At 41.4% G+C, this 19,102-nt stretch overlaps 1 protein-coding gene across 4 annotated transcripts in view; it reads left to right on the top strand.

Moving 5' to 3' along the window:
* Nucleotides 1-19,102, top strand: part of Yeats2 (YEATS domain containing 2) — an 86,627-nt gene that overhangs the window by 34,523 nt on the left and 33,002 nt on the right. For 3 of the 4 annotated variants that reach the window (XM_038345097.1, XM_038345095.1, XM_038345099.1), the window contains 7 exons: nt 457-501; nt 2,565-2,736; nt 6,561-6,800; nt 10,049-10,207; nt 11,338-11,441; nt 12,664-12,771; nt 13,169-13,351. In XM_038345097.1, the coding sequence (XP_038201025.1) occupies nt 457-501; nt 2,565-2,736; nt 6,561-6,800; nt 10,049-10,207; nt 11,338-11,441; nt 12,664-12,771; nt 13,169-13,351 (1,011 nt within the window). The remainder of the gene's footprint in view (nt 1-456; nt 502-2,564; nt 2,737-6,560; nt 6,801-10,048; nt 10,208-11,337; nt 11,442-12,663; nt 12,772-13,168; nt 13,352-19,102) is intronic. The other variant, XM_038345096.1, reaches the window with a different exon arrangement.

Below are 19,102 nucleotides of genomic sequence, written 5' to 3'. Positions count from 1 at the left end.
ATTTTCAGTCATGTACATTTCTTTTTCTTTTTTTTTTTCCCTTTGGTTTTTCAAGACAGGGCTTCTCTGTAGCATTGGAGCCAGTCTTGGAACTAGCTCTTGTAGACCAGGCTGGTCTCGAACTCACAGAGATCCGCCTGCCTCTGCCTCCCGAGTGCTGGGATTAAAGGTGTGCGCCACCACTGCCCGGCAGTCATGTATATTTCTATAGCCTGTCAGTTGAAATATTTTCACACAACTTCTTATAAATTTACATCAGTGTCACATAATACCTTAAAAATTGACGTGGTGTGATTTATTGAAACATTCTTTATGGTTTCTGATTATATATAAGGCTGGAAATTTGGCTTTACTCATATTTCCTCCAGAATATCAGCTAACTGGTGTTAGGTAAACCTGTATCCTCAGGTTCATGAGTAGAGTGAAATCTAACGTTTCCCCTTTACTTTTGAATAGCTGGATAGAACCTACACTGGCTTACAGACCCTAGGTGCGGAGACGGTAGGTACCTTCCCTCAGCCTTGTAAGGGGGGACAAGGGGTATATGGTGTGTGTGTGTGTGTGTGTGTGTATGTGTGTGTGTGTGTGTGTGTGTTTGTGACGTTCACACACACTGTGCTCAGCTTACATGTGTAATATAGGGTATCACCCTGTAGCCTAGGCTCACCTCAAATCCAAACTTCTTACCTCAGCCTCTGTAGTGCTAGGATTACAGGCATCTGCCACCATCCCAGAATCCTTATTATTTTGATTTAACAGGGAAAAATGATTATTGGTCTTTTTTAAGTTAGATTTTCACTGCCACCCCGACCATTGTGTTTTCTTTTTTTTTTTCCTAATTTTCTTTTTTTCTAATTGTGCTTTAAAACATGAGAAAATGTTTAGGATCTGAACCACATCTAGCATATAGCTCAGTGACACAAATTATGTTCAGGGTGATATCTGGCACCTCTTGAACTTCCCTCACCTTCTAAGTCCATACCTGTTAAGTCCCCCTACTACTTGCCGTTTCATCTCTGTGAGCTTGCCTCCTTCACATGATTAGAATCAGCATTTGGCTTCCTGAAATCTGCCTGATTTACAGTACATATGTATCCATCCATGTTGTAGATGCCATTCCCCCTTTGTAAGATTTATTTTTATATTTTTATTTGTATGAGTGTTTTACCTGCATATGTATATGTCCACCCCATGTGTGCCTAGTAGCCATGGAAGTCAGAAGAGGGTGTCAAATCCCCTGGAGCTGGAGTAAAGGATAGTTGTGAGTCACCATGTAGTTGCTAGGAGCTGAACCCAGGTCTTCTGCAAGAATAAGTGCTCTTTTGTTTATTTAAGATTTACTTTTAATCTTATGTATGTTTATCTCTGAGTGTATGCCATATATGTGAGTGTGCCCAAAGAGACCAGAATATTTCAACCCCTGGAGCTGAAGTTAGTAGGCCCTGGGAATCATACTCAGGTCTTCTAGAAGAGTAAATGTATGCTGTAAGCCACCGAGCCATCTTTCCAGCCACTAAAGATCTTTAAATTTTTATTTATACATGTGAGTGTTTTGCCTTCATGTATTTGCACCACATGTGTATAATGCCCACAAAGTCCAGGAGAGGGTATTGGGTCCCTTGGAACTAAATTTACACACAGTAGTTAACTAACATGACGAGAGCTGGGAATTGATCAATTAGCTATATCTTCACTGTTCAGAGAAGTAGACTTTATGATAACAGAAGATATCTATTAAGTACCTTCCTGTATGCTTTCACTGGTCCAGATGTTAGGAGAAAAGAGATGAGTAAGGTAATTTTTACTCTTGATGTTTTTGAGCATAAGGACAGTGACCTAGTTTGCTTTCTGTTGTTGTGCTAAACAAAGACCATGACCAAACTGCTTTGGAGAGGAAAGTACTTACTTCTTACAGCTCCCAAGTCGTAGCCTATGACTGAAGAGAATCAGGGCAGGAATTCAAGCAGAGTCAGGGGAGGAATGCTGCTTATTGGCTTGTTCTCTGTGGTGTGCTCAGCCTGTTTTCTTACATAATTCAGAACTCCCAGCCCAGGGTGGTACTGATTACAGTGGTCTGGGCCCTCTCACATCCATTATTAATCAAGAAAACGCTCCACAGCCCAGTCTGATGGAGGCATTTTCTGAATTGAGGTTCCTCTTCACAAATGACCCTGGGTTGTGTCAAATTGACAAAAATAACTAGCACAGACAGTAAACACTAAACAGAGGTGTACGACAGTATCAGCTACAGATAAGTGCTGGGTAGAAGAGTGGCTGGTGATCGGGGCCTTACGTTAAGTTGAAGTGGATAAAGGTCTCCCTGAGAGGGTGACTTTGGCGTGTACTGGTGGGAAGAATGTTGAGCGCTAGAAGCAGTAAAGGGAAGGAAGGAACTCAACTGAGACATCCAGCTGTTGAACCAGATGATGAAAATCTCATCTATAGGTTGAAATCGCCTGTTGAGTGTGGTTTCATCTCTTAGGGCACCGTTTTCTGAAATGGAACTCGAGCTCTGTAAGCACTGATAATGGACTCATGAGCCTACTTGTTGCCCAACTGTGTAGGTAGTGGATGTTGAGCTTCATCGGCATTCTCTTGGCGAAGACTACATTTATCCTCAGTCATCTGAGTCAGACATATCTGATGCCCCTCCATCTTTGACCATTCCAGCCCCAGTGAAAGCTTCCCCAGTGGCACGGTCCCCTGAGCCGGCATCTGCTGCCCCTGTGGGAGAAGGTAATGCGGTACTCTTGCTTGAGGGAGTCACTCTGGGTGTGTTTCTCATGTGAATGACACCAGATTGCTGCTTTCAGCAGCTTGAAGTCAGTAGAAAACATTGTTTTCATAAATGGGCATGCTGCCTCTAGCGACAGCTCTAGTGAGAAAATAGCTAATCTTCTGCTATTCTTGGAAATAAGTTTTTTATAAATTCTTATTTTTTTAATTGATTTTTATTGAGCTCTACATTTTTCTCTGCTCCCCTCCCTGCCTCTCCCCTCTCCCTTCAACCCTCCCCCAATTCTTATATTTTATAAAGGTGAAAAGGCCACAAAAATTATTGGATTTTAATTCCTTTTGAACATTTTACTTTATATATATGAATGTTTTGACTGTATGTATGTCTGTGTACCACACGCATACCCAGTTCTTATGGAAGCCAAAAGAGCGCATCAGATCCCCTAGAACTAGAGTTTCAGATGGTTGTAAGTCACCATGTGGGTGCTGGAAATCAAATCCAGGTTCTCTGGCTAGCCAGTGCTCTTAACAGCTGAGCCATCTTTCCAGTCCCTGTATTTTTATTCTTTGCTGAAGACATTCTGGCTCGGATTCTGATTATGTAAATAAGAGACTTCAATAACAAATATTTAATCCTATGTAAAAAACTGACATTCGCCATCAACAAATGTATTTTGACTGTGGCATTTTTATCATTTAATAAGACTAAATGTATTGTTTATTTTTTATATAAGCATATGTAAATATATATGCTATATATTTAAGTTGATTTTAAATGTTTATTTTATGTGCATACTGGTATTTTATTGTGATAGTATTTTAGTTTTTATATAAAATTTCAACTTAATTTGTCTTTAGATTTCCAGTATATCCTCTATGGATATTATTACATTAAAAGAATGTTTTTTGTTTTTTTCAAGTTTTTTCTCTTCTCTGGTTTTTAAATTCATATAATAAAACATGAGACAATGGGCTTGTATTCTTTTGTATTGTGTAGCTCTTGGTTAATGTGTTCTCGAGCTAATACAAATTTTTGTATTAATTATGTTCTCATTATTGTGACCAACTACCCAGCAAACTTTGACTTTCAAGAGGTAGAGTTTATTTTGGCTCACAGCTCAGAGAATACAGTTTATCACAAGAGGAAAGGATGGGAACAGCTTGGTGTATGCCAACCAGGAGACACAAGTGAGAAATACCAGGCCTTTCTCTTTTTCCTTTTTATTCAGCCCGTAACCACAGGCTATGAGATTGTGTAACTGGCATATGGGGTGGGCGATGGGAGCTCAATTAAGCCTTTCTGAGGAGAGTAGAAAAGCTGGCTCAGTTGATAAAGTTATTTCCATGCAAAAATGAGGACCTGAATTCAGATGCCCATCCAATATAAAAATTAGATACAGCGGTGTACATCCGTAATCCTGCACCGGGGTCCAGAGATAGGGAGGCTCTTTGAGCTCACTGGCCAGCCAGTCTAGCCAAATTGGTGAGCTCCATGTTTAGTGAGCATCTTTCTCTAAAAATAAGGTAGAAAACAACCAAAGAAGGCATGTGTATCGACCACGTTTGTGTACACACACACACACACACACACACACACACACACACACCTGAAAACTCCCTCAAAGACTATATCAGAAATACTTGTCCTAGTGATTCCAAATCTAGTCAAGTTCGCAATGAGACTCGACCATCAGAAATTCAATCTTGGTCAACATGACTCCCAAATGCATCGATTTTAGATTGTTTTATTTCATGTGTATGAGTATATGCTTGTATGTGCACCACATTTGTATCTGGTTCCCACGGAGTTCAGAAGAGTATCAGATCCCCCCAGAACTGAAATTACAGGTGATTTTGAACCAGCACGTGAGTGCTGGGTCCTGAATGTGAAGAGCAATGAGTGTTCTTAACTGCTCAGTCACCTCTCCAGCTCCAACATAGTATTTTTTTAACCATACCTTATATCCCTGATCCTCAAAGACTTAGAGTCATCTCAAAATGAAAATGCAAGCATCCTCTAAGTACGTTTTAGGATTATTATTTATGTGTATGTCTGTGTATATGTGCCTGCCACATGTGTGTAGGAACACCCTGAGGCTAGAAGACAGTTTCAGGTCCCTTAGTGCTGGAGTTACCAAGAATTGTGTGCTGCCCACTGTGGATGTTGAACCAAACATTGGTCTTTTGCAAAAGTGGCAAATACTCTTAACCATTGACTCTATAAACCCCATAAATCTCTGAAGTTTTAACAGTTCTAACATTGCACAAAAGGCCAAATTCTGAGTCTCCTGTAAAATTCAAGGCAGTCTCTTAACTGAACCCTGTATAATCAAAAAAGAAGTTATGTATACTTCTAGTATACATTCGTACAAAGTGAACATTCTCATTCCAAAAGGAAGGAATAAAGCTCTAGCAAGGAAAGCCTGAACCAAAGCAAACACCAAATCCTGCAGCTCCGTGTCTGTCATCTGGGCTCCAGCAGCCTTGGGTCTCATCCTTGTCCTATGTCCTGTTTCCTGACATTTTACCTCTTGGCATTTGCACGGTTGTAAAATCCGCGCCATGTGGATACTGCCTACATGTGTGTAGCCTGACATCTTTGGCCACAGCTTCATCAGCCTGTGTTCTTAAACAGGATCCGTGCAGGCTTTGTCTTTTCAGCTCTTAAGGTTTGCAGTGAATTTGTTTCTTCAGCTCTCCATGGGTGTACTCCTATATTCAAGGCTGCATTCCTGTCATCTCTCCTTCATGGTGTCAGCCTCTTTAGTAATTGCCACTGCCTCAGAGAGCTCCTGTTCTGTGTGCCCTGTTTACAGCTTTAACTTAGTTCAAGCAGTGAATGATGGCTATGGATGGAACAGTCTGAATGTTGTGCTGCCTTACAGTTTCCTCCACCAGACAGCTTAGTCTCTTGAGTTTAAGTTCAACCTCACTTATTACCAGGGCAGGGACAGCAAGCAGCCAGGATTTTTTGTTGATGGTAGTTTGTTTTAGCTTTGGTGTGTGTGTTTCCTTACTGCAGTATAATACAAATGTCATCTAATCCAGTTCTCAACAGTCTTTAGTCCCCTCTGAAGCTCTGTGAACAGTCTTTGTGTCTGCCATCATTCTGGTTCTCCATAGTCTACCAGAATGGCCCTTTAAACTCTGCTTGCCAGAGGTTTTCTAGCCACGGACCCAAGTGCTTTCACATCTCTCTTTTTTTTTTTTTTTTTTTTTTGTTTTTCGAGACAGGGTTTCTCCGTGGCTTTGGAGCCTGTCCTGGAACTAGCTCTTGTAGACCAGGCTGGTCTCGAACTCACAGAGATCCGTCTGCCTCTGCCTCCCGAGTGCGCCACCATCGCCCGGCTTCACATCTCTTTTAAATGCTAGTCCCAGAGGCCTGAGAACTACATGTTCAGGTTCATCACAACGATGACTGCACTCCTGGTACACGATATTCCTGGAACTAATTATTTGTATTAGTTGCTTGTCACTGACCTGGGAATGCTACCACTCACATTCAGAATGGGTCTTCTCAGTTAAACTTACCTGGAAATTCTTATAAATGTGTCTTAGTGACTTCAGATGTAGATGGATTGTCAAAAAAGACCAGCTATCACACCCCTAAGATAAATGTTTTACCTAAGTGGGAGTCTAACACGAGGATTTATTTTTCTACCAAAAATTTGTAAGGGAATAATCCGTATTTATTTTATACCAGCAGTTGATCTAGATGGGTTTTGAACTAACACTGACAAATGTAATAACAGTTCTGTTCTCTTCCCACAGGTGGAAGGTTCCAGAGTAGTTGATTTCATCATTTTTCATTCCATTTCAAACAGGATTCCCAGACAACCCAGAAGCTGAGAGACACAATACATTTTATTCTTTACCGTCTTCATTGGAAAGAACACCCACCAAGGTGACAACAGCACAGAAAGTTACCTTTTGTTCACATGGCAATTCTGCCTTCCAACCAATTGCATCAAGCTGCAAAATCGTGCCCCAAAACCAGGCACCCAATCCTGAGTCACCTGGAAAGTCCTTTCAGCCCATCACCATGAGCTGTAAGATCGTCTCAGGTATGCAAAGTGGGTGACATTGGCTGGGTGTTAGCATATTTTTGTTGTTGTTTTGGGAATTTTACGGTAGGGTCCCAGACTGGCCTGGAACTAACTATATAGTACAGGCTGGCCTTGAACTCAGAGTAGTCCTCCTGGCTCAGCCTTGCAAATGCTGAGGTTACAGGTGAGAGCCACCATTCGCAGCTCAGAGAGGTGCTTCTACACAGTCATGTATATCGAAGGAAAGGTTAATCCTGTTTGTTGGCAAAGCTGTCACAAAGAAAAGCACAGCTCATACATTATATGTATGGAAAGAATTTCTGAGTAGGCGGAAGAAACGAGGCCCAAGGTATTCTAGTTATTTCCTGGTAAATGTGTGCTCTGCTAGTGGGATTAAGATTGGAATTGAGTTTGCAGAGTCTGTAGAAACCAGAATAACAAGTAGTAGAAAAACAGAAGCATTTGGCTTCGTTTTAAGGGTTGATTTGGTGTAGAATTGAATTGTCATTTATTTTCTCTGACCATGCTAGAAAATGGTTCATCTTATGAACAGTCATTCTGAGACTTCCTTTTTGCTGAGGGCCTTTGTCTAGTGACAATTTAACATTTATACTAACTAAAGTAATGGGAACATACTTATGTTGGCTGTACTTCAGGAAAGACAGGAAGGGGCAGTTGAAAACATCTAAGTAGGGGAACATATATTTCTGTGTACTTTTATTTTATGTGTATGAGTGTTGTGGCTGCATGTTTGTGTGCACCATATGTGTGCCAATGGAGGCCCAGAGAAGGCATTTATGCCTTGGAATTGGGGTTGCAGGTCATTGTGAAACACCATATATGTACTGAGAACAGAATCTGGGTCTTCTCCAAGAACAGCCAGTGCTTTTAATCTCTGAGCCATCTATCTGTTCAGCCCCTCTGTATAATTATAAAAAGGAAAATGGGAATATTTGCTGCTGTACGCAGACTGCTAAGCTAAATAACTAAATATAATATGAATCTTTACAATCAACAGAGGCTAACAAACCTATAATTTTATCTGCTACTAAGAATTTTGAAGTTTTCCTGCTTCAGGGGTGGAGTAGGTTGTATACATTGGTTTGAGGTTTACAGAAATTTACAGGTGACAGCTTTGATGAGGTAGGTGATTAAGGATGTTTAGCAGTACATGAGTAAAATTTGGAACTAATCTTTGGGTTCTATGATGTAGTCTTGATAGAGATTTCTGTCTCTGGTTAGTAAGCATCACATTTTCCTATTCAAAATATATTCCAAATCAAAACACAAAATTCTTCTATCTAGCTATTCACTTACCAATTTTAGTGTCTTTGAATATTCAATATTATGAATATCAGCCTATGGTATTAAGAGATTTATTATACTAAAATACAGCAGTTCCACATTGTTAGTATAAAACATTGCTTTTCAGATTTTTTTTAAAATATAAATACATTTACATTATGTCTTCTTTCTCATCCCTCCAAACCTTCTCATGTATCCATGCCCCCCTTTCAAACTCATGATCTTCTATTTTTTTAATTATTGTCGTGTGCATGTGTGTGTAAATAAATATGTAAGTGTAACCTCTTGAGTCTGTTTAGTGTTGTTTGTATGTATATGTTTCGGGCTGACCACTTGAGATTAGAGAGCAATTTAAGTGTTCATCTCTGGGGAAAACCAGTTCTCCATCTCTTGACAGTCTTTAATTGCCTGTAGCTCTTCATCTAGGGGGAGGCCCTGTGCAGTTCTTCCCACCTGTGTTGGCATATAAACTGTTTATCTTTTTCAGGTCTTGTTTAAGTAGACATATTGTTGAAATTTTGCAGCCTAAGCTAGTGACTAACTGAAATCTTAAATTATGTATTTTTCATGTCTCTGAACCAGTATTGGATGTGTGTTTCTATGTTTGTTGTTTGTGTGCATGTTATGATCATTTACCAAAAACAAATATTAGTTGAAAATAATATCATAAAATGAGTATCCACCATAAATGCCTGAACAAAATATCTGAATCTTGCTTGGTATTGTTTGTTCTATGGGTCAGTTGGAGTCAGTGACTTAATCCCCTATAAAACTTGAAGATTTATGCCAGCTGTGGGGATGCACACCTTTAATTCTAGCACTTGGGAGGCAGAAGTAGGCAGATCTCTCTGAGTTCCAGAACAGTTAGGGCTACAAAGAGAAACTCTGTCTCATAAAATAAACAAACAAATAAACAAAAACTTGAAGGTTTCTATAAAGAATTCTTCATTCCTTTCCCAAAACAAACAAAAACTTGAAGGTTTCTATAAAGAATCCTCATTCCTTCCCCCACATGATGCTTTCTGTTCAGGAAATGAGAGAAAAAAGACGGGCAGATTCCGACTCATCCAGCAGACAGTGGAAGACTGAAAGAACCCAGTAGAGCAAACCAGTCTGGACTGGCTTGCAGTCAGTGAGTGACACAAGGGAGAATGCTTTCGAGATTTCTTTTCCTCCAACTCACAGCAATCCTTGTGATTCCTGAGTGCTGGGATTAACAGCATGGGCCCTGGCCTGCCTGGCCTGCTTTTTAGACTTTCATGTGCATGCCAGAGGGTCTTGTTGAAATGTGGGTTTATTTTCTGTAGGCATTAAAGATGGGCCCAAAGAATATGTCTGTTTCTTTGTCTCTCTGTCTCTCTCTGTCTCTCTCTCTGTCTCTCTCTCTTTGAGACAGTCTCATGTGTTTCTGACTAGCCTGGAACTCAATGTGTAGAGCAAGCTAGATTTAAATTAAAAGATCTGTCTGCCTCTGCCTCCTGAGTGTTGTCATCAAGGCCTGTGCCACCACACCTGGTCTGAGAATCTATTTCTCTTTTTCTTTCCTTCTAAGTTTTTATGTGTAGACGTGTTTCGCCTGCATGCATGTCTGTGAACCACATGTAAACAGTGCTAGTAGAGGCCAGAAGAGGGCTTTTGATGCCCTGGAACTGAAGCTACAGACAATTGTGAGCTGCCATACGGGTACTGGGAAGTGAACGCACTTCCTCTAGAAGAGCACCAAGTGCTCTTAACTTGTGAGCCATCTCTCCAGCCCCAAAATCTGTTTCTAATTAGCTGCTCAATTTGCTGTTCCTGGGCTGATTCCAAGTGCACGATAGCAGGACCTGAACCCAGCTACACTGACTGAGCCTGGCTCAGTACCCGAAATTCCTGTTCTCTTGTCTGACTTGTTACCTTTGATGCCCTCCTACTTAAGTTATATGTGTACTTTGTTTCTCTCCTTTCCTCAATTAACAAAGGTTCTCCAATATCAACTCCAAGTCCATCACCATTGCCTCGCACCCCAACTTCCACTCCAGTTCATGTGAAGCAAGGTAGTACCAGCTCTGGTATAAATAACCCTCATGTTATTGTGGATAAGCCTGCACAGGTTATTGGAGCCTCCGCTCCAAGTGCTGGTATGTATAAGCAATATTCATGCAGTCTAAAGGTTTGATCTTTTACTAATGATAAAATCCTACCATGAACCAACCCTCCATCCATAAGTAAATGTGTATGAAAAGGAAGCCATACTGTTTCTCTGAGGAAGATTCTCTTGTGTATGAAAGTTCAAAGTTTAGTTCAATTAGAAGCCTTTTCTACAGCCACCACACTGCCCTGTAGTCTGGCGCAGCTGCCTGGGGCCTGTCAGGGTTTCTGGTTTTGGTTTTTAAATATTCTTTTACTAACTTTGTATCCATTTCTTCCATTTAATCCATGTTTATACACATGCTCTCAAAGTGTAATCTTCCCCTATCAAGGGAAATAGTGAAAAGAGAAATAAAATAAAATGAATGAAATTAAGGTAATGGGGATGGTTTCTCTACCCCATATATTAGAATTAACACATTACTATATATAGTGGGCTTTTTCAATTAGGTGTTTTGTTTTGAAACTTAGCAGTTTTAGAGTTGTTTACGTGTAGAACTGATTTGAGAAGTACTGCTTTCAGCATATTTGGGTATGCTGAGCATTTTGGGGCTACATATTAGTTTTAATAATCAGCCACAACTCTGAAGAGGCAAATTTGGTAGGTGAAATAAGTTGCTGAATATCATTTTAGAGCTTCAGTTAATATTTACTGTTGATAATTGTGCATTGTGGGATAACTTGTCATGGGGTAGCATTTGGAGACAGGTGCATCAGAAGCTGGCATTCACTGAATGTGTGCATGTTGGCTCATTTGTTAAGTGACCTACACCCTTGTGTCATACTGTCGCTTCTTGTACAGGGAGCAGAGTATGTAGTGTACATGTCACCGCTTCTTCATTTTGTCCTTAGGAGCTTCTCACTGTTTTCCAGGCTGGGGTAGGGGTGAAGTGTGTGTGTGTGTGTGTGTGTGCGCGCGCGCGTGCCTGCCTGCCTGCCTGCCTGCCTGCCTGCCTGCCTGCCTGCGTGTATGTATGCTCGTGTGTTTAGACTTTTAGAGTTCTGAATTTTTAACCCTTAGTAATTGAAAGCAAGGAAGGGTGGTAGAAAATGACTTTAAAATATATTTGTAAACTTTATTTTATTGGTACATAATTGTTAAATCTGTTTTGCATATCAGGAAGTCCTACAAGCAAGCTCCCAGTGGCCTCTCAGGTTTCCCAAGGAACAGGGTCCCCTGTTCCTAAAATTCATGGAAGTAGTTTCTTAACATCTACAGTCAAGGTAAGCTCTCCCTGCTCTGTGCAGACTCAGAAGGCGTACCACCCGATGACAATGTATCTTGAAGATTATTTCCTCACTTAGTTTCTTCCTGGGGTAGAAGACAGTTCTCAGTATGTCTATCAAGTGATCACCCAGTATCAATTTGAAAGCTCAGTGTGGGGAAAGAGGTGGCCTTACTTATTTTGTGAAGGGGACAGTTGTATTAAAAATACTTCTTTAGAGGGTGAAGAAATGACTCAGCCATTCAGAGTGCTTACTGTTCTGGCAGAGGACCTGCACCTACTTGGCAGCCCACAACTCTCTGTTACTCCAGCTTCAAGGGTTCCAGTACCCGCTTCTAGCCTCTGTGGACACTGCGCGCGTGTACACACACACACACACACACACACACACACACACACACACACTGTCAACAGCTGGGCTGGTTTCTGCTTCTTCAGGCTTGTCTGGTCTCAAAGTCTTTGCAGTTTCCCTTATCTGAGAGGGAATTTCCACAGTCTTTTTTACTTATTCTTAGAGGAAGGACCCTAGTGAATCTGCTCAGTTTCAGGGACTTCAGAAGCTATTTTGAGTTGTTTACCTTGTATTTAACAGAGCTTCCTTGGGAGATGGAATGTTTTATTCTTCAAGAAACTGCTATACAACACTGGTAGAATACTTAGCTAATTTGCATAAGGCCTTGGATTTAATCCCCAGTGCCACATAAAACCAAGTGTGATGGTGTACACATGTAATCACAGACTCAGGAAGTAGAGGCACCAGGATCAGAAGTTCAAGTTCGTCTTTGAATAGATAGTGAGACCAGCCTTGGCTACATGACACCCTGTCGTAAAACAATAAAGTTAATCACTGAAAATTTAAATAGAACTCTAACATTCATCAGGACATAGATGAGTTAAAACTTTTCTTAGCATTTGGTTTCCTTATTTTTGTATTTTGAGGCAGGGTCTCACTATGTAGTCCAGGCTAGACGTGAACTAGCAGTCCTCCTTTGCCAGCCTCCTGAGTGCTGAGGTGTTAACAGGAGCTCAGGTGGGAATGTATACCTCCCTCTTTATTTGCTTTGGGAAGGGAATTACAGTGACTGTATAGAAACTTGGAAGGTCCATAAGCATTATGGGTTTTTGTTTTCTTTTGTTTTTGTGTTATATTGGGTGTGGTGGCTGGAATATCTGAAATAATTTGTTTTGGCCCATTGTGTAATAAATGGTTTTACACACAGCAGGAGGACTCTTTATTTGCATCTATGCCACCTCTTTGCCCGATCGGTAGTCACCCTAAAGTGCAAAGCCCCAAAGCTGTGACTGGAGGGCTTGGAGCTTTCACAAAGGTGAGTGTGTGCCACAGTGTTGCCCCTGGGGCCTGTGGTCATTTTCCACTGTTTTAAAATAGGCCTTAGTTCTGAGGTATGCCTCCACTTAGTTAGTGCGGTCCACGTCCTGGGAGTACAGTGAAACGTGGGTTCAGAGGTCACAGACTGGATTGTTCCTCTCTACTGCTTTCCAGCCATGTGACAAGTGACAGAATCAAGTTGAGAGCCTATTTGGCCCCTTTACTACCTCTTAAAGACTATTAAAACAATATTTTTCCTTTCTCATGAAGCCATCCTGTAATACCAAGCTTCATTATTAATATCATTGCAGAGAGATTGAATTCAAATGTTAACAGTAGGTTCTTCCTCCTACTCTCCCATCGGGTACTTATTCGGTGTTATTGTTTGTTTCAAGGTGATCATCAAACAGGAGCCTGGGGAAGCCCCTCATGTGTCCACCACAGGAGCTGCCAACCAGTCACCGTTCCCCCAGTATGTGACTGTGAAAGGGGGTCACATGATAGCTGTATCCCCTCAAAAACAGGTCATAAGTGCTGGAGAAGGGACGACTCAGTCACCAAAGATCCCACCCTCCAAGGTTTGTATGTTTTTGGGAGTGGGGTGGGGTGTCAAGGTACAAATGTAGGTTATTTATCTGAATAGTTGACTTAGGGTGAACGAGTTGCTGAGCCCATACAAACCTGTGGATGTTAGCCCATGCAGAAAAGACTCAGTAACATGTGCCCTGTACTGTCTGTCCCTGACAAGAGTGGGCGTGTTTAAACAGAAGCCCCAGGAATAGTCTAAGGAGCATAGGGATATTGAAGCCTCTCTCCAACATAAAAATAGCAGGCCCTGTCGGCTTTCTACTTGATTTCAGACTAAGTGGGTGCATTGTTTTGACCTGTTCATTTGTCCAGGCTGTGTGATTGGTTTTGTTTTGAGATGACCTTAGATTCAAGGCAACGCTAGTATCCCAGTATCCCAAATCCTAGAATTGCAAGTGTGTGCCATTTGGTTCATTTTATTAATAACTTAGAAGTACCAGAGAATAAGCATATAGGGAACTTTGAAGTAGTACACACTCCATATTCTACCATGTCAGTCACATATTAAATATATCGCCTGCTTTTATGCCATGCTCATATTTATACGTTTCTTGTAGTTCTCAACACGTTCAAGCAGGTATTTTTCATTCCTATTTTATGTTGTGAAAACCATGAGTTTGAGGGGTTCCAAACCTTCCTGGAGAATATATGAACATACAGCATATAGCTAGGGAGTGACAGGAGGCTTGAAACTTGTGTCTTTGGCTCTAAATGCACCATGCCAGGACTGGTGAGATTTATAAGCTGTCTTCTCTAAACTAAGCTTGCTTTTGGAACATGTAGTTATCTTATCCCCGTGTTTTGGCGGGTATGTTCCTGAAACTATTGGGAAAGTTTTGTGGGTGTTTATATTTCAGCTTCAAAGCCCAGACTGTCTAGGAGAGTGAATTGTTTTGAGAAGAATACACTAAAATGGAAGATGGTATTACATAAATTGGGTTAGTTTAGATAAGTAGGTCTCTCTGGGGATAAAGATGAAAATTCAGTGTTACAGGTTGTTTTTAAATCTAAGAATCTGTAATGTTTCCAAAACTTATCTCAGCAGACAGCTCATCTTCTAATTTAAAACATAGCAATTCCTTATCTGTCCCAAATTTACTGCGTCACAATTTCCCCCAAGGGCCTGGGAATTAGTTTTTCATAAGCTGCCTGCTGCCTCAGATGCCCTGGGCAGCTAGAAAATGCTGCAGCATTGCTTTGGCCTCAGGTAAGCTCTGCCCCTCCTTCAGTGAATCATTTGTTGTTTATAACTATTGTTCTGTGCTTGCCAACAACAGAGGTAGAACCTGGGGCCTCACGTGTGTTAGACAAGTATTCTACAACTGAACTCAGCTTCTTTTAATTTTGTATTTTGAGGTTAGGTCAACCTTGTAACCCAGACTGGCCTGCAGTCCTTCTGCCTTTGCCTCTGGAGTTGCTCGGATGGCCTCTGTGCCTTAGCTTCTTCTTCTTTTTTTTTTTTTTTTGGTTTTTCGAGACAGGGTTTTGTGCCTTAGCTTCTATTCAGGCTGTCTTACACATGCTATTTTTAAAACCTCTTGTTTATTTATTTGTTTGTTTGTTTGTTTTATGTGTACATGTCTTTTGCCTAAGTGTGTTCTGTGCACCATGTGCATGCAGTGCCTCAGAGACCAGATGAGGGTACAAATTCCTCTGAGACTGGAGTTGCAGACAGCTATGAGCCCATATGGGGGGGGGGGGAATCAAGCCCTGTGCTTTTAGCCACTGAGACATCTCTCTAGCTTCTTACTCACTATTTAAAATATATTATGTTATATATAGGGGAAAGGGGTTTTTTTCCTGTCCTTGTTTTACATTTATCCATGTGTATAGGGACACAGATGTGAGACAGAGGACTCCTTGATGGAGGGAGTTAGTTCTCCCCATCTTGTGGGTCCCAGGGATCAAACTCAGATGATCAGGTTTGGTAACAAGTGCCTTTACCCAATCAACATTCTCACTGGCCCAAGGAAATATATGGTTTTACCAATTTTAAAAAAAGGTTGTATTCATTTGTTTATTTTGCATTTATTTATGTGGGGTAGGAGAATGCCACAACATGCTTGTAGAAATCAGAGGACAATTTGTAGGCTTCATTTCTCTCCTTCTGTCATTTGGACCCAGGGATCAAAGTCAGGTCACCAGACTTGGTGAAAGTTGCCTTTTCTGATTGAGCCCAACTGGCCTCAGTGTAGGCTTTTAACACATTGCCAATGGTGCCCAGAAGATCTGCAGTAGGTTAGTCTCTGTTTCTAACCGCCTTTCTGCATCCAGCCAGTCTACTCTGGGAAAGTGGGTGGGTTTGTGTAAGGATGCTATGAATAATACTTAAAGTTGCCTGAGAAAGAAAAGCAAGGGGAAGAACTTCAGAGACTCGGGAGAGCATGGGCGAAGACATCCCTGTCTGAGTAGTTTATACATGCATCAGACTCAAGATGAGGAGCTTTCTGCACACGTGACTGCTGAAATGCTTCCCTCAAAGCTACCCAAACAGGAGGGTCCAAAAGGGTTAGCTTTACTCCATATAACTTTAGAACAGTAGAAATTGATTTATCTGTCACCAGGGATTTGTTTTTAATGATAGGAAGAGGTACTACCCTTAAATAAAAGAGTTGAGGACTCAGCAGGCTTAATAGGACAGATGCAGTAAGATATAACCAGACATGAGTGTTGAGAATTTTTTGTTGGAATTCTCAAATTTAGGGGCTCATTGTTCTATAATCCAGCCAGGTTATGTGATATGCCAGGAACAATAACTCCTGTCTTTCAGGACTAAATAAGAATTAGCAAGAGTGAGACCAGTAAACAGTATCTAATATGAATCTTGTATGTGGCACGCATACATACATATTGAGCGTAAGGGGCTGTAGCTTTGAGCATCTATTGAGCATGTCCAACCTTCAGCTCCCAGCCAAGTGTGTGCCCGGATAACGATGCATGCAGCCTGCATCTGAACTGCTACAATTACTGAAGGTATTTATGAGTTGTAGAAGTTCCTTGGTAAAGTTTTTGGGGTTACTTATGTAAACTATCATATCATCAGCAAATAGTGAGAGTTTGATTTCTTTTCCAATTTGTATCCCCTTGATCTCCTTTCCGTTGTCTTATTGCTCTAGCTAGGACCTATATTGAATAGAATATGGAAGTATATTGAATAGATATGGAGAGAGGGGACAACCTTGTCTTGTTCCTGATTTCAGTGGAATCACTGGGAGTTTCTCTCCATTTAGTTTGATGTTGGCTGTTGGCTTGCTGTATATTGCCTTTATTATGTTTAGGTATATTCCTTGTATCCCTGCTGTCTCCAAGACCTTTATCATGAAGGGGTGTTGTATTTTGTTGAAGGCTTTTTCAGCATCTAATGAGATAATCATGTGGTTTTTTTTTTTTCCTTTCAATTTGTTTATATGACAAATTACATTGACAGATTTTCATATGTTGAACCATCCCTGCATCTCTGGGATGAAGCCTACTTGGTCGTGGTGGATGATTTTTCTTATATAATATATTCACATTCTCTTTGTTACCCATCTGTTTGTTATTTTTTATTTCTGTGATAAGATAACATGACCATGGTAGGGAGCATGGCAGTAGGCAAGCAGATTTGAGTATGGAGTAGTAGCTGAGAGCGTACATGTGATCATAAGTATAAGGCAGAGAATGCTAACTAGGAATAGAGCTGGCTTTTGAAACCTCAAAGTCCACACCTCCTAATCCTTACCACTTTTACCAACTGAAAACCATGTGGTCAAATATAGGAACCTGTGAGTGCCATTCTCATGCTAACCACCATATCACCCAACTTGGAGTAGGGTGTCATTTCCCACCATTGAGTCCAGTTTGTGTTGTCTAGCTAGCTTTGGGAGTGAAGCCCCAAAGTTGCTCAACAACTTAAAAAGGCAATTCATTCCTGCTACTGGGGTTTTTTTATTAGCTAGTATGAGGTGTCTGTTTGAGATTTTGTGCCCCCATTGATGGGGAAGGCCTTTAGTGTTAGTTATCCTTTCCCATAGTTTCTTCTCTACTCCACCCTCACATCCTCCATCCCAAATTAACCCTTTGTTCCATTATTCCCATTTAATCCTTTATAACACTGTGTTCTAGCTCCCCTCCCTTGATACTTTATTTTTTAAGTTTTTTGTGACAGGGCTTTTCTGTGTATCCCTGGCTGTCCTGGACATCACTCTGTAGACCAGGCTGGGTTTGAACTCACAAATCTGCCTCCCAAGTGCTAGGATTAAAGGAGTGTGCCACCCACCACTGGCAATTTTTTAGTGTTTGTTCCCTAATACTTTAGTCTGGTGCTTTACACTGCTCAGCCATCCTGACACCCTGCTCACCACTCTTATTTTATTAATTTTGTGTGTGTGTGTGTGTGTGTGTGTGTGTGTTTGTGTGTGTGTGTGGAGGTATGTCCAAGTGAGTACAGGTGCCAGTGGAGGCCAGAGGCCTTGAATGCCCCTGGACCTGGTGTCACTGGCAGTTATGAGCTGCATAGGTACAGTAAATTGAACGTGGGTCCTCTGAGTGAACAGTACTTGTTCTTAGCCTCTGAGCTGATTTCCCAGCACCTCTGACTTTTTAATATTCAAATATTTACGAAAATATTGAAAATAATTAGTCACTATCTAACTATATATATCATATAAAATAATCAAATATGTTCTCCTATATTAGCATATGCATATTTACTTTAGTGTGGTCTTTTTCTCCTCCAGATGAAGTCTGTTTTGTTCTTTCTAGAAATAATTCCATCCATGCTTTTTGAAAATCTTTATTTTGTTTTATGTGTCTGGATGTTTTGCCTGCCTGTGTGTCTGTGTACCATATGCTTGCCTGTGCTTGGAGACTGTAACGGTCTGTCCTGTCCCTTTAAGAAACAAGCCCTGCCCATCCCTCCCTCCACTGCCGAGGTAGGCAGATCTTATGCTTCCAGTATGGATCTCCCCCCTTCTCTCTCTCTCTGCTCTTCTCCCTTCTTTCCTTCCCTCCCTTTCTCCTCCATCACCCACTAAATAAATATCCAATCTCACACTGTAAGGCATGCCAATCCGTCTCTGTCTTTTGCCCACCCCGCACAGCTCCTTGCTTGGGACCCGGCTGCCTTCATGGCCCACCATGGTCTCATGCCTGCTGCCTGCTGCCTGCTGCCTGCTGCCACTACTCGCGTACCTGCAGCATTTCCTGCAGCGATTCTGCTGCTGTGCCCCTCGGGGACCTGCAGCATTTTTATTTTAAACCATAACAGAGACTTGAAGAAGGAGTCACAGCTCCTTAAGCTGGAGTTACAAGGATGTGAGCTGCCCAATGTGGGTGCTGGAAACTGAACTCAGGTCCTCTGGACGAGTAAAAGCACACTCAACAGGGGCCATCTGTCCAGCCGTTGCTTTTGAAGTTAGGGTCTCATGTAGCCCAGATTGACCTCCATCTCCTAATTTCTGCTTCCGCCTCCCAAGTGATGGAGGTGTAGATGAGCGGCAGCACACACAGCCTGTAGGCAGACTGTCAAGACCTGAGTAATCACACAGAAACTATGTTATACAGCACTGTTTGACCAATAGTCCAGGCATTTTCCTAGCGAGCTCTTATATCTAAAATTAACCCATTTCTTTTAATCTGCGTATTGCCACAATGCTGTGACTTACCAGCTAAGTTCCAGGTGTCTGTGTCCTTGTGCAGCTACAGAATGTCTTCTTGTCTCTGCCTACTCTATCTCTGTTCTGATTTCCGAACTGGTTTTA

This window comes from Arvicola amphibius, chromosome 10, assembly GCF_903992535.2.
Source record: "Arvicola amphibius chromosome 10, mArvAmp1.2, whole genome shotgun sequence".
Lineage (NCBI taxonomy): Eukaryota > Metazoa > Chordata > Mammalia > Rodentia > Cricetidae > Arvicola > Arvicola amphibius.
This window is presented reverse-complemented; position numbering and strand designations above follow the sequence as displayed.